The following is a 15,876-nucleotide window of genomic DNA, read 5'->3' as shown; positions in this document are numbered from 1 at the left end:
AAACAATGTTTTCCTGCCGATAGTTGTATGGTACAAAATTTCATAGTTTTTTGTTCATTAGTTTAAAAGATACAAGGGCATATAAAGATAAATAGTCCACCCTGTATATTTAATAAATTCACTATTGGTTATAAATACTAGGCATTTTGTTTCTAAAAATGTAATTGAAAATGTATGTGATTATGGGATCAGACTCAATCAATATTAAAATAAGAAATAATACATTACTTATAGATATCTGTCTAATGTTTGACTGACTTGTTTATTTTATCTGATTTTGCCTTAGAGAAATAAATCTAACGAGTATGATGTGCTACATCAGTGGTTCTCAAACTTTCCGATAACGCGGACTCCCTTGCAGTTCTATCTGAAATTTCACATGATATTAAAAAACATATACTAATTAGAATTACCACTGATAAGAAAGAGAACAAGAAAAATAATGCAATAAGTAATTTATTCTGAAGGTACATGATTATTTCTTACTGAACGAAATTTCAATTGAAAATACAGTAACTTTCAAGACTGAAAATTAGTATTTTCTTCCCTCTTTCTCTCTCTCAAGGAAATCCACTTGATAAACAGTATTCTCAAACATAGGCGGCGCCAGGATTTTGGTAATGTGGGTGCAGGCTGGGAAGGGATAATACAGTAAAAAATATTAACATGGTACGCAATAAAAAACTTTTACGTACATATTTAAATAAACTTCATACATAGATACACGTATATGTGAGTTACGGATTTATCAAAGAAATATCAGAATTTTCAAGTGTACAAGGATACTTTTTCTTTTCTTTCTTGTTTTCTTTCTTTTTTTTTTTTCAATGGCATGAATTACAAAAGCTATTTTTCTGTTGAATGGAACATGGCTTTAAATTCTTTAGTGACATCTTCAATATCTATGCTCACTGAAATCGACTTTTCAACAGAAAGCAACATTATGGAGTTAAGTCTCTGGTGAAGCATAATCGATCTGTGAACTTGACATTATTAATCTTGGAGAAACTCCGTTCGCATGTGCAACTAGTAAACGAAGAGGCTCTGCTAACACATTCTAACATTGTTGTCAGAACGCTCTTCACTATCTTAAGATTCAATAGTTGCACTAGAACAACAAAACTAGAACACTGTATGATAGCAAGTAACTTATGAGAGACTTAAGAAATCCCTCAAATATATCCAAACATAGGAAACAATAAATACACAAAATAGAAATCATTATTGTAGGAAATCTGAAAATCGAAGTTAATGTGGGTGCAGCTGTACCCACTGCACCCACTGTGGCGCCGCCTATGTTCTCAAATGTGGGGTCACTAATGTGAGGAATGAAATTCTTTGTTTTCCCATAATTGCATTAAAATCTGGAATAAGTTTTGTCACCATCAATCTTAGGTTCGATTTCACATTAAGACGATTTCGTTTTAAGGTTTTAATGCTGCAAAGAGCAGAAAAGGTCTGCTCACATAAGTAAGTGGTAGGGAAAGGCATCAAATGTTGCAGTGTCTTCAGACAACTCTTCATGCTCTGTAAAGCTGTAATAAAAGCTGTAATAAAGCTGTGATAAAGCTGTAATATGTATAACAAAATTATGATAAGTATAATATTAGTAACACAAAGAGCTTTAGTTTGCAAACAAGAGCTAATATTACAAAAAGAATTAAATTTACAATAAAAATCACAAGAGAAGGATGCCAGAATGAAAGAAATTGTATAAGTGAGTAAATTAGACTTAAAATTGATGGGATTTTCTTTTCGTTTTAAAATTGCATCAACAGAATAAAAAAATCTACCAGCTGAAAAATTTCGTTATTTTCTGTATTTATTTTTAACCTATGTCAGTTTATTAAAAGCACTAACTATGATGGAAATAAGAATGGGATTGTAAATGCATAAATTCAGTGAAAAATTTTTCTTAATAAGGATAGGACTTTTTTATAATTAATCCTACAACTGAACATATACTATAAAATGTGACATCAATCGATGATCAATAATCAATCTACATTTAATAAAAAATCAATGCGAATTGTTAATTTTGAATTTTTAAGGGCACTTGCACCAGACTAGAAGGAAAAAATTCACGTAGCACAACGAAACATTGCCACGTAAGCTCAAAGGCAGTGTACAAACAAATCTTGTTTCTAATTTTTTTTTTCTGTCGATTGAATTTCTTCCGCGTCTGACACGAGACATCATGTAAAATTTTATGCAGAAATAAACAGAAGATATAATCCCTTAGTAACCCAATTTCCTTCTTATGTATCCAACGTGTTTTAGATAAAATAAAACTCAGCGTCATACATTGTCATCTAGAAAGTCAGATTTGGCCATTTAGGTGAAAAAAATCCTTTAGAATGATTTATTTTTTTTTAATCTCGAAGGGTTCACTCACTGAGTGTATCGGAAGCTTACAGTCGAGCTTTCAGTCTTTGAATCAATTCTAGATACCAGAGTCTGTCAATCCTGACTGAAATTGAAGAACTTTGTCAATAGAGGAGATGTCAGGATGGCAAAAGTACAACTAATTCTTTGAAACTAATCTTTTTCTTAAACTTTACTTAAGCTATTCCTCTCCTCTTCCTAGAAATTCTAATCTCGTTTCCTATGTTTTATTTATCTCTATCGTAGCCTATACCTATCTCCACTTTTTTAGGTGTCACTTCTCCCAAATATGAGCAAACCTTACATCCCTAACTTGGCGACTCAATCCCTAATAAGATTTCAACTTCTGATTAAAGGGTGCCATTAAAATATAATAATAAGTTCGCCTTTGTTTTACAGGCTAGATGAAATGTTGGCGGTGGAGGATCCACTTAGTGTAATAGAAAGCGAACCAAAGTTAAAAGAACCAAAGGAACCAAGGGAAGGCAAAGAGGACATGAATACCAAACTGTTAGACATGTATACGTCGATATATACAATGAGACAAGACTTAGAAAGAATACGGAAGCCCATCGGAACACGAGACAATCCAGTCAGAACGTGCAAGGATTTATATTACGGTCATCCTCAATTCAAAGATGGTAAATACCTTTTTACTTATTTTTATTGTTGGAAATAGAGCAATCCACATTATGCTTTATTTTTTGTTTAATTATGCTTCATATTTTTCCAAATTATGCTTTATTATGCTTTATTGTTAATTTCAATCATTGTTTAACATAAGTCGTGCATAATGTATAATATTTACTATACATTAAATATTCTAAATATCTTGATCTATTTATTAATATTTTGTGCAGTCAGTTTCTTTCATATTTAATGAACTCTCTACTTAATGCACTTGTAAAGAGATATACTTTACTCGTGTCAGTTTTTTTATCACTTGTGTGCGCCTTAGAGGTGCATATATAAGAAAGGGAAAGTAAAAAATGCTCAAGTTCAAGACGTACACATGTGGAGTTCTTGTGCACTTTTTGTACATTTCGAATCATCATACATAACTGCACAGTTACACTTGGAATAAAACTATTGTTTATTCATTGTTGGCTGAAAGTTTTCTTCTTCTTTTCCTTTTTTCTTTTCTCAACTTCAAAGGATTACACTGAAAAGTTTACAGAAATAAAAATATGGTTTTTATTGTTGCATTGTTATGTTCTCAAAGGTTTTGCATTGTAAATATTGATTTTAAAATATAGTAATACAGTTTCAAATATCTAGGATCAATATTAACACACAAAAATCATATTCACCAAGAAATTAAATGTCGACTAAAAGCAGGGAATTCGTGTTATTATTCGGTTCAAAATCTCTTGTCGTCGCGAATTCTGTCGAGGAATTTGAAGCTTAAATATATAAAACGATAATCATGCCTGTTGTTCTGTATGGTTGCGAAACATGGTCGCTTACTCTCAGGGAAGAACATAGACTGAAAGTATTTGAGAACAAGATTCCGAGACGAATATTGGGGCCCAAGAGGAACGGGAATGGGGAATGGCGGAAACTTCATAACGAGGAACTACATAAGTTATATGGTTTATCCAACATTGTTAGGGTCGTCAAGTCTAGGAGGCTTAGGTGGGCGGGTCATGTAGCTAGAATGGAAGAAAGTAGAAACGCTTTCAAAGTCTTGACTGAAAGACCAATCGGAAAACGACCATTAGGAAGACTTAGGCGCAGATGGGAGGACAATATTAAGATAGATCTCGCAGAGATTGGAATGCAAAGTAGAAACTGGATGCAGTTAGGTAAGGATAGAAGTCAGTGGAGAGCTTTTGTGAACGCGGCATTGAACCTCCGGGTTCCATAGGCCATAGAGTTAGTTAGTATGTTAAACTTGCAGTTAAACAGAATTTTCCAAGGCTTGTTCTAACAGAATTTTCCAAGGTACCAACCATATGTGTAAACTGCTGTTATGCTTTTTATGTTTTTGGGTTGTCCTAGTTGGAAAGAATAAATATATAATGTAATTTTACCTAACAATTTTAATTTCTTTAAAGATTTTGTTTATCTTTGTACTTTTAGTTTTCATTTGGTGAAAGCTTTTAGCACTTTACTGTTCTTTTATATGTGAAGGTATAGAGAAAATAATTCTTATTAAGGGATCTTTGTTTTTCTCCATTAGAAAGGATTTAAACAGATATTTTTTGTATAAGATAGACTTCTTCAATTTCAAGTTTGAGTACATCACTTATCAAAGTTCTATTTAAGGTCGCAAATATAAATCCATATTAACTGTTCAAGTGTTTTATTGAATTAAATTATATTTTATGGTTTTCATATGACAATACATATGCTCTTAGTTGATTCACTGATCACAAATTTTCTGTGTCTCGTATATAGTTCACTATGGATTCGACACTAATATCGGTCATTTTCGATCATTTTTAAATATATCCCCCTTCTACTCCCCAAAGTTGCACCATCAAAGTGTAATGATGAAAGCCATCCCAAACCCGAACCTCATCTATGTGGCAAATTTGATCGAGATCGGTCTCGTGGTTCAAGGGTTATTAAATGTTATTTATTTTTATATATATCTTTCCCTCCCCTCCCCTACTTTGTACTGTCAAAGTAAAACGATGAAAACACCCCCCGGTCCGAACCTCATCTAAGAAAATTTGATCGAGATCGGTGGATGGTTCAAGAGATACAGAAACATAGTGACTTATTTTTACATACGTATATATAGATAGAGTTTTCTCTTTATTATAATAAAATGATTTATGATGCGATAAACTATGATGAAATTAAGTGAATAATCAGAAAAGATGAGTGAAACTAAAAATATACTAAACTAAATCCACACGATCCTTTACACTGCACATCAAATTGTAAACCTTGTACTAAATACATCCTTTTGTATCTTATTTTATTTTTTTCTTTCGCCCGGTGTACCAACATTGCCAATATGTTTTTCTGCCTCTGATCAATTTTGTTCTTAATTTAGTCCTTAATTAGAGATCATTTGTTTGTCCTAAAATAAGGATGATTGGTTCTATAAATCATATTGAAAAATTTCGTACTGTATTGAAATTGTGTATGTATTTCATTTTGATTTTTATTAATTTTTGTTTAGGTTTCTCTGGTCCAACATTAGTGTAGGCTTCTTGATATGAATATGATATATTTCAAAATCAAATCTTTCAACATATATTTTAGCATTATGTAAAACCTGTCCACGAAAAATGACAATAATAAGAGAGGAATTCTTTACAAGTTTACTTTCATTTTTTCAACTTGCAGGATGGTATTGGATCGATCCTAATCTTGGAATGCCGGACGATGCAGTATATGTTTTTTGCAACATGACAGGCTTCGGAGAAACTTGTGTATTCCCAGATTTACATTCCAGCAAAATGCCTAACATTCCATGGAGGAAAGAAAATGCTGACGGTGATTGGTACAGCAATTTGAGAGGTGGATTTAGAGTAAGTATGAAGTATGGTATTTATTTATTTATCATCCTTTAATACATTTACCGGAGATTTGTTCCTTTGGTACGAGGAATTATCGTCTACTTAATGAAATCATACATTCACATGTCTAACTCATTACCTTTTTTTTATAAGAACTTTTAAATAGGTATGGTTCTGATTTACAAATTTAGGAATTAAATTACACTGCAAATGAGTTCCTAAATATGTAAGTTTTTTTTTTAAGGAAATACGTATGCAAAGTTTAAATATTTATTTATGTATTTGTTTACAAAAGTGGAATATTATATTAGTAAATTTGAATATCTTTACATAATTAAGCATTTACGCTATAAGGACATTTTCACATTAAATAATCTCTCTATTCCTTTCTTAGACAATTTAGTATTTTCTAATATCTTCGATCTTTGAGGAACTGTTATAAAGTAGTTTAATAAGATATCTGTGTCTTTTCTTTAAAATACACTATTTTATGTTGGTATTACAAAGTTGGTTTTAATTGTTATGACACAGAGTGTATATTTACATTTAGAGTAACATTTTCTTTGTTTATTTTAATAATTATTTCATACATGAATACATATAATAGGGATTGTATTTAGTTTTCAAAATAATTACTTACATGACCCACGTAGTTTCCTCCTTCTGATGATCTCACTATTCTCCTTTGAATTGAAATAATCTCCAAAACATTACATTATATCTTAATTAGTGCAATTCAAAATTTTAATAATTTATATATATATATATATATAAACGAGCAATTTCCACTTTTGTGGAAACGAAGGGTGAAGTTAAATTCCATGTAGCGAATATGTGATGTTTAAAATTGTCATCCTTTTTCTTATTCACATGATATATTCCTAGAAATATTAGACTTTTACATCTAATAGACACATGAGAACATAGTAAGAAGATAGAATTGTCTCAATTTACATATTAAGTGAAAAAATACTCAACTAACTCTAAACTCTTCATGTGTCATAGATATAAAAGGACTACTTTATTCTATATTAGTGTACGTTGGAGCTATCCACGAAGAAAGCGAAGTTTATCAGAGAGTACATAGGAAGTGTGTGTGAAATCTCAAACTTTTTTGCACAACCAAGAAAATAATTATGGTTAACATTAAAAATCACTATCAATATTCTGTCGTTGGTGACTTGTTATTTCATCGAGAACTGTAAAATATCCACACTCCATGATTCTGCACCAAGCTCTTAATCTTTAAATAAGAATTATTGGTTTTAATACTATTCGTCAATTATAATCTTTATTTTCCCATACGTTTTGTTTTGCCTAAGAATGCAATTTTTTCCAAATTGCACCTTAACATAATATTCTTCCGTTTTAATAAAGCCATGCGACGATAGCATAAAATTGAATTCGAGATTTAAATGAATTTACACGTTTCGTGCTCTCTACATGCCGAAAAAGTGATTTTTGAATGTATATCTGTTCGTTTCTACCTGTGTATGTACACTCGCTTAGAGATCATTCTATTCAACGTATCCGAAACCTAAATATGAACTTAAGGTTTTTATAAGATTCTCTAAGGGGTGTGGGAGGGTTGAATTTCTACCTACCCCAACAAAAATATAGTTTACCGAAAAGTGAAAATAAAAAATGCTCTTTTCTCAAAAACGGATTTAACGCTTTTGTTTATATTTCATATGTCAATGTTTCATTAATAACTCTGCCATTTGTCTAGGAAAATCTACGAGAAGTAGTTTCTCCTGAGAGGAGCTTCCTTGTCGATTTTCTCAGAAACAACTCCGGCGATCTTGTTCATATTTCGTATCTAAATGCATAATTAATACGGCATAACTCATTTGTCCTGAAAATATCACAAGAAGTAGTTTGCTCTTGGGGTAAGTTTATTTTCGGACGATTGGAAAGACACTCAGGCAAACTTTATTCATATTTTATTAATAAATGTTTCATTAATAACCTGATAATATTACACAACCCATTTGTGCACAAAAAAATCTTGAAATGGGAAGTTTACTCTTGAGAGAGAGTTCTTTTCAAACGATTTTCTAAGAAAATGATTAAGGCGATTTTGTTCATATTTCGTAAATGTTTAATTAATAATACAGAATAAGAGATTAGTCATTTTAATGACAAAATCCAAAATCGGTAGTTTATTTTTGGGAATGAGTTCTTTCCAGACGAATATCTAGGAAACGACTGAAGGATTTTGTTTATAGTTTCTATTTAATAAATAAGTGTTTAATTAATAGACCAAAGTACGGGGTAAGCCATGACAAAATCCATAAGCAGTAATTTACTCTTGAGGGTGAGTTTCTTTTCTGATGATTTTGTCAAGAATTTCTGAGGCAATTGTGTTTATATTTCATAAATAAATATTTCATTAATAACCTTATAATGTTGTGTAAAAGGCTTTTCGTGAAAATATTCATAAGGGGTAGTTTATTTTTAGAGCTTTTTCTTTGTCTAGACAGCAAGTTTGTATTTCATGAACAAATATTTTATTAACAACCCTACTATATGGCATGAGCCATGAATAATTTCTCGTGAATTAATGCAGAAGGGGCAGCTCATTTTGGGGAATGAGTTTTTTTCAAACGAAGTTTTTTGAAAACAACGTATTATAATTTTTCTTCGTTTTTCACAAATCTATATTTCAGTAGTAACTGCAGCAGCATAACATGGTTTAGGAAACTGTAGTAAGAAAATTTAGTGCTGTTGCCAGTACCCTTTATTGCCATTATCTCAACGCTGATAATTTTCTTACACCTCAGTAGCGTAGCCAGGATGTCTGTTTGGGAGGGGGGGGGGCAAGTGCTGTTGTAGATACATATAGAAACATTACAAACGAAGAAATATATAAACATAAAAATATATAAAAAATTACAAACGTCAAAGTACCAAAGTACATTGTCGGACCTATTTGGGGGGACGGCCCCTCTAGCCCCTTCCCTACGCCACTGTTCCATCTTATAATTGTTTTTCTGACATGTTAATTTTCTTCATTGTCTTCTACATTCACAGTTCGAAGCCTCCAAGTTGTTTAATAACTGTTTCGTAATGTTCATGTATCTGGGAGGAGAATGACTAGGGTTACCAAATCAAGTTGACAGAAAGTCTGAAAAGTAGCTACATTTGTGTAGTTGGGGACACAAATTTGAACAGAATATTTCTGCATGTTATTACCACTGTTACAAGTAACACTTATAACACTATTACTAACTACTAACATTACAATTACTGCTAATCAAACGTATATTGTACCAAATTAAATGAAAAATAACACGAAACATTAGTGATTACAAACACCTACCTTCCTTTCCACATTTTTTGGGATTCCTTGCTGTGTGCAGATAGGTCCTATTTTCCAGAACCGTTTTGTAGAAATTCTGACAAACCATTTTCAACTTAAACTGAACAGAAGATTTGACAATCTTAGATTTTATTGACGTTATGTTTCTGTCTCTGCTTACATTACAATAAACATTCGCTCAACATGTGCATTTCTGACTTTCACAGCGATGATGTATTGCAATTATTTTAATATGTTTGGTACATCTGCTTTAAAGAAAAAAAAAGAAAAAAAAAACGCACTCCACAATTTATAACAACTATTATCATCCTTTCCTGCAATATTATAGATTTCAAAACAAAAAAATGTCAGTGTACAGTTCATTTCCATTGAAACTAATTATAAGTGATAAATACATAACACATTGCAGCATACCCTTTGAACCCAAGGACAAAAAAGAAAAGTATAAAATATTCAACTTAATGATACAGCTATAACTCTAAGATAAAGGCAACAAGGATCCATGGAGAAGGTTTCTCACAAGAGACTGAAATGAATAAACGAATGAATGAAGGCTATGAAATCATTAAATGAAAAATAAAGTATTGTTGCTATGCGGCAATACAGACGCAATAATGAAAATTATTTAAATGTAACCTTTTGTTACAATAAAAATACGTATAAACCTTGTAAATAACTAACAAAAAATAAGTATAATAAATAGTATAAAGCATAAATGGCATAAATAATTGCAGTCCTGATTATCTGTTAAAGAATCTATCCTAGAGATAAATGCAGCGACTGGAAAAGTGAACAACCACTCTGTTGGGACTCTTTCTATTTTAGTCGAATTACTTAAGTCGGAAGAAACCATCTAAAATTAAAAAAAAAAAATCCTTAGGTTAATTTAGTTAATATGGCAGAGGAAATTACTAAGAAATGGCAAGAATCGATAATATTGTTTAAAGGAAATGCGAGGGAGTAAAGTAAACTGCGATAGTTGTCAGGAATACGCTACAATCATAATATTCTTGTAACGCGATTAACCAAATATATAGCTCAAAGTGATCAAATGCTTCAGACATGGTTTCAGAGGTAATAAATTAGCATGGACAGAATCTACAATAGGCAACTATGAGAGAAAAAGTGAAAATATGGGGATACGATTCAGTTAACTACTTATAGATTTTAAGAATGTTATAGTTACTTATCAAATATCAAAGGCGGGATATCTAAGATAGGAGTAACATAGGAGTAACACATCTATTAAGAAATGCCTTATACACGTAGAGGATCATCGAGTTCTAGTTAGTAAACTTTTTGAAAAACATTTCGAGTAGATCAAGTAGAAGGTGGGAGGATGTGATAAAGTTAGGCAGGTAAACAACAGAATTAAACTGACACACGATACAAATGAAAACTTATGTTTTTTTTTGTTTCCATAAACCTTCGAGTTTCTTACGTTGTAGAGTTAGTTAGGGTTATGATGCTTACGAAAGCCGTGATGAGTCTTTTTTTTCGTTTCGAAACTGTTTGTTCGAAAACTCTCAAAATACAGGATGTCCCATATTGATTGAACACATTTTAAATACAAATATTGTGGGTGGTAATAATTAAATTTACAACAAACTTTGCTTAATATGTAGATGGGATACTGAAGTTTTCCACACTACATTAAGTTTTGGACATCACGTCCTTGAAGTGGAAATCACTGAGGCGGGAAGATTTTAGGGCTCTTTCTTTCATTGTCAGCATGACATGGTGCAGCATATCAGCTGAAATGTATGCAAATTCCCTGCTGATGCTTTCTTTTAGATCTTCAGCTGTTCGGAGCTTTTCGGTGTATACTCTTTCCTTCAGCTAACCCTAAGGAAGTAAGCTGCTAGTTTTAGATCCTGTGATCTCGATGGCCAATACATGTCACCAAAACTCGAAATTAGACATCTTGGAAATTGTTGGCGAAGGGTTCCCATGGACAATAGTGCTGTATGATAAATGGTGGCGCCATCTTGTTGGATCCATGAGTAACAAACCAACGTGTTGTAACTCAGAACTGAAAAAAATGTGTTCAGCATACTGTAGAATAGCTTTTCGTGAAGATTGCGAGGGTTTTGTTTACCCAGAAACTACAGTTTTGCTTGTTAACACTACCCAGACAAGTGAAAATTAGCCTCATCTGATATGATCACATACTAAAGAAATGTTTTGTTCTCGTTATACTTCTCTAGAAACATAACACAAAAAGTCTTTTGACTCATCTATCTACCGGATGCAATTGCTGCATTACTTGTACCTTATATGAATACAGTTGCGAGTCTTGTCTCAGAATCCTGTGGACACTGTTACGGGAATCTGTGCCTGTGGACACTTCTTGAGACATCAAGAGGAGGATTTGTGGAGATGTTCCATGGCGTTTGCAACACGCTGAATTGTCTCTTTGCAACAAGACTGTCTAGGTTATCCAGGGGATGTTTTGTTGGCATTTCCTATCTCACTAAATGTTCCCAAAGTCCCGAGACACTGTTTTTACTGTATAATCCGATTAACAGTCAAATATTGCCATTATCTTGTTGTATCATAGTAGTTCTTAAGGTGTGGAGGTTATAGAGCTAAAAACTTTGATATTGCTGTCGAGTGGCGTATTTACGATTTTTTTTGGGGGGGGCTTTACTGACTTTATTCCGGGAAATGTGAACATTCTGCAAGATATTTCATTTACTTTAAAATGGTAAATACAATTTTCGCCCGGAAGCCCCTCTTTAATTACGCCACTGTTGCTGTCTGTTTTTCTGTCACATTGAATACTTTAAAAATATTAGAAGTTCATGGAATACGAGGAGTCAAAGAAGAAACAATATATCTCTCCTTAAAATAAGGAAAAATATAATGTTTGTGCTTCTAGCAATTTAATTATTAAAAAGTTTATCAATTAAATATTTCTTTTCGAAAAGATCGAAACAGTATACAGAATATAGTGAAGAAAATATAACATGTTTCGGTATCAACTGCATAATTCATTATGTGATATTAATTAATTGATTATCTAATGTGATTATAAGAACAAGTATAACAAATTAGGAATTAAAATTCTTGTTTTCTTCTCTTTTGCAGATAACTTACGAAACTGTTGGGCTTGTCCAAATGACCTTCCTTAGGTTACTGAGCATGGACGCATATCAAAATTTTACTTACACTTGTATAAATTCAGCAGCGTGGTATAATTTAAAATCGTATAATCATGACTATGCTTTAAAATTGTTAGGTGATAATGAGCAGGAATTTAGCTACCTTGCTATCAAACCAAACATCATATTTGATGGTTGTAAAGTAAGTATATGAACTTAATATAAACTTTAGATATTTACGAATCACTTAAAATAATATTTTTCTTGCCAATCTCCCAGAACTTTCAATTTACAAGGTAGATTCTTATTGTTAGGAACTTAAGTTAAAATATTAAACACTATCAAAATCAACTACTAGTAAGTTCTATTGAAGGTTGAAAAAGAAGTACCCCTCTTTTCGTCTTGAGGGTCGAATTTGACAGAATTCTATCATGCCCATAATTTAAAGTTTAAACAGAGTATTTGCATCCTCTAAGAGCCAAACTTCTCAGAACCTTGACGTATTCACATTACAAGATTTAAAAAGGATATTTGTGTATCACTATATCAGTTAATATGATACAGATCTTCTGTCGATTTATATTTCTGTCTGCGTTTTCCGTATTGATTTCATGGAAGCGAATAGCAGAGGTATTTTCTAAACCAAGAAGGCATTACACGCTAAAGTTTGTAAAGTATGTTCATTAGTTCGAACGAAATACATAATAATTGTGAAAAAAAAAACATTTTAAATTCTTAAGGGAAAAAATACCTATAATTGAGGGTTTAAGGAAAATATTTATATAACCCCTGTATTTACAATTTAGAGTTTAAGAACATTTGTTGAAGTTTTAGCCTAAGGGTTTGGAAATATGCTATGAGTGAGTCAGGAAGTTTACCATCTTATAAATTCAATATTGACTGACTGAAATATTTTTAAAGAACGATTTCAGAAACAAAATTCATATAAGGGATATTGTAATTTACAGAAACTTTTATAAAATGGATGTTTACTTATAAATTAAATGTATGTTTCAAAACATATCCCCTAAGCTTTTGATCTTCCTGAAATAGAAACAGAAACATAATAGAGAAGAAAGACAAAATCGGATTTAAAAGGAGCAGCAAGGGAGGGAAAAGGACAGTTTCCTCATCCGCTTCTTTGAATGAATTCCACACATCCTTTTAATTGAAATATTTATTATTATTATTATTATTATTATTATTATTATTATTATTATTATTATTATTATTATTATTATTGGGCACGATGACTTAATGGGAGAGCTTTCACTTCTAATACGAGTAGTACCTTGTTCGTTTTCAGACTATGTAAGTTTGTGGTTTATGACGTATCCTTCCACATGATCGGGGTTTCTCGGTATTATTCCGTATCCTCCCACATGATCATTCCACCAAATTATTTCATAATTATTTACTTTCAATGATCATCTGTCTCCTTTAGCTTAATGGGCATAATCATGGGACGTAAAAGTAGAAATTTCATTTCATTTCATTATCTTTGTGTTCCTGTTCTTGAAAAAGGCAGGTGATTGGATCTAAAAGTTACGAAGTGAAATCAAGTCTTTAGTTTTGCATTCTATCATATCGGATTATGGCTTGTACTTTAAAAGAAAACTGATGATAAGTTTAAGTGAATGGTGATAAAAGAAATTACATGTATGAAAATAAATACCGTAGTTGAAGGGAAAGGCAGAATCTCGGAAAATTCACTAACACAATGTCATTGTCCATTATAAACTCACATGACCTGAGATTAAAGCAGGAAACCCTTGTATTATTGAGTTATCGAAAAATATATTTCATAACCAATTGAATTCATTGTAAGTAGTAATTTGCCTGCAACTAATAGTAAAAATTTTCTGGTTATATATCCATTACGTTTTAATGATTCCTCGATCGTAATTAACAACTTAGAATACTTTGTAATGCAGAATGAAATCTTTATTGAGCAAAGCTAAAGTATTACGTTAGCACAGCTTGAACAACAACAGAAATATAATTACAACGTGTAATTATCTAATGATGAATAAATTCTTAGATAAACAATGCAGTATATGTTAACCTTACTAACCTCCATTTCTTGAAGTCAATTTGATGAATTGCAGATTCTGAACATTTCAATCCCAAAATTTTTCTTTTCCCAACCTAGAAGGCTTCTATTTCATCTTCTTACAAAATATTCATCTCCATATCTTCAGTTGCATATAACATCTTCTAAGATAAACGTTATTAGAGATTTTTTTTTTATATGAGGAAGTTTGATACTCATATCTAATGAGGTACTTGGAAATAATCGCGTAATAATGTAACTATACTAACTAAATAACAATACAGCATATTCTAACAATATTTTTATTATTCTAGGTGTATCTAATAATTCTCTATACTTACAAACAATTACATTTTGTACAACTTACTAGAAACCCTATTTAATAAATCCTTAGATTTATTTAAATGAAATACGAATACGTTACGTATTCTTATATGTTACGTGCGCATCAATGTTGCAACCTCAGATTTAGTAGATTGTTGCATTTCTGGTGAAGTTTTATCTTGGTGATTTTTGTATGAAGTAAGAATTTAGGATAATCAAATAAATGTATACCAAAAAGAAAACAAAGTTGAAATTTCATCTAACTGACTGCAAGGAATATCAAGATTAATAAGTTTAATTTAACTAAACGTTTCTTATATTCATTAAATAATTATACTGTAATTACATTATGTTTTATTGAGGGTTGAATATGAGTAATGATTACTTATTTGCATTCAAAATTACTTATATTATATTTTATGTTTTGCAGAGTCGTAAAACGAAAAGCAAGACTGTTCTGGAAGTAAGAACCAAAAAATTGGATCAATTACCTATTGTAGATTTCTTCCCAATAGACTACGGCTTGCCTCACCAAGCATTTGGTTTTGAAGTGGGTCCAGTATGCTTTAAGTGATGATATAATATTCTTCTATTTAAAAAGAAATGAAAACAGAGACCATTTTGTGTTCTTGTATGTTGTGTGTTGATTCTCATGTATAGCATTCCTTAGACTTCATTCACTCTTTGCCATTAAGTATACGCACATTGTTTTTTTTATAAATTTGTTTGTGTTTTTTTTAGATGTACGTTAATGTTCTAGAATGTCACGTATATATATATAAGAACGTTGTATTACAACGAGTTCACTGCCAAAACATGTAAAGAAGTTTTTAGTTGAATCTGTATTATATGGACTTACTAGTGTTGTTATTTCCCAGAGCTGTTTTTTGTACAAATCGATTTTTTTTATATGTATTTACAAAGTAATAAGTAATAAAATATATTTATTTTTAGGACTTGTACATTATCTAGAAATGCATTTTTATTTGTAAAGTACTGTACATACTTTTAAAGTTGTTGTTGTTAGATTGGAATTCAATTGTGATGCTTGATCACTGCCTGATCTTTTCACTAATTGAGAGAATTCGGATGTGTTTTTGGCGACAATCTCTGCAGCTTTTCAAACGACTTTAGTCAATAAGAAGATCAAAACTAGATTAATGGTAAGAAATATATATAACTGTCCCAGGCGAAATTTCTTATTATTGGTAC

General features: G+C 31.4%; 1 protein-coding gene across 1 annotated transcript in view; it reads left to right on the top strand.

Annotated features, from left to right (window-relative positions):
- The window catches only part of LOC145690181 (uncharacterized), a 214,669-nt gene extending 199,043 nt beyond the window's left edge, over nt 1-15,626 (top strand). Inside the window, exons 27-30 of the mRNA XM_081764817.1 lie at nt 2,785-3,026; nt 5,689-5,873; nt 12,274-12,489; nt 15,095-15,626. Of these exons, the coding sequence (XP_081620943.1) occupies nt 2,785-3,026; nt 5,689-5,873; nt 12,274-12,489; nt 15,095-15,238 (787 nt within the window). The 3' untranslated portion in view covers nt 15,239-15,626. The remainder of the gene's footprint in view (nt 1-2,784; nt 3,027-5,688; nt 5,874-12,273; nt 12,490-15,094) is intronic.
- Nucleotides 15,627-15,876: the final 250 nt, after the last annotated feature.

Source organism: Thermobia domestica, chromosome 7 (assembly GCF_964235325.1).
Source record: "Thermobia domestica chromosome 7, izTheDome1.hap1.1, whole genome shotgun sequence".
Classification (NCBI taxonomy): Eukaryota; Metazoa; Arthropoda; class Insecta; order Zygentoma; family Lepismatidae; genus Thermobia; species Thermobia domestica.
Note: the sequence above shows the minus strand (reverse complement) of the source record. Positions and strands in the feature narration are given on the sequence as shown.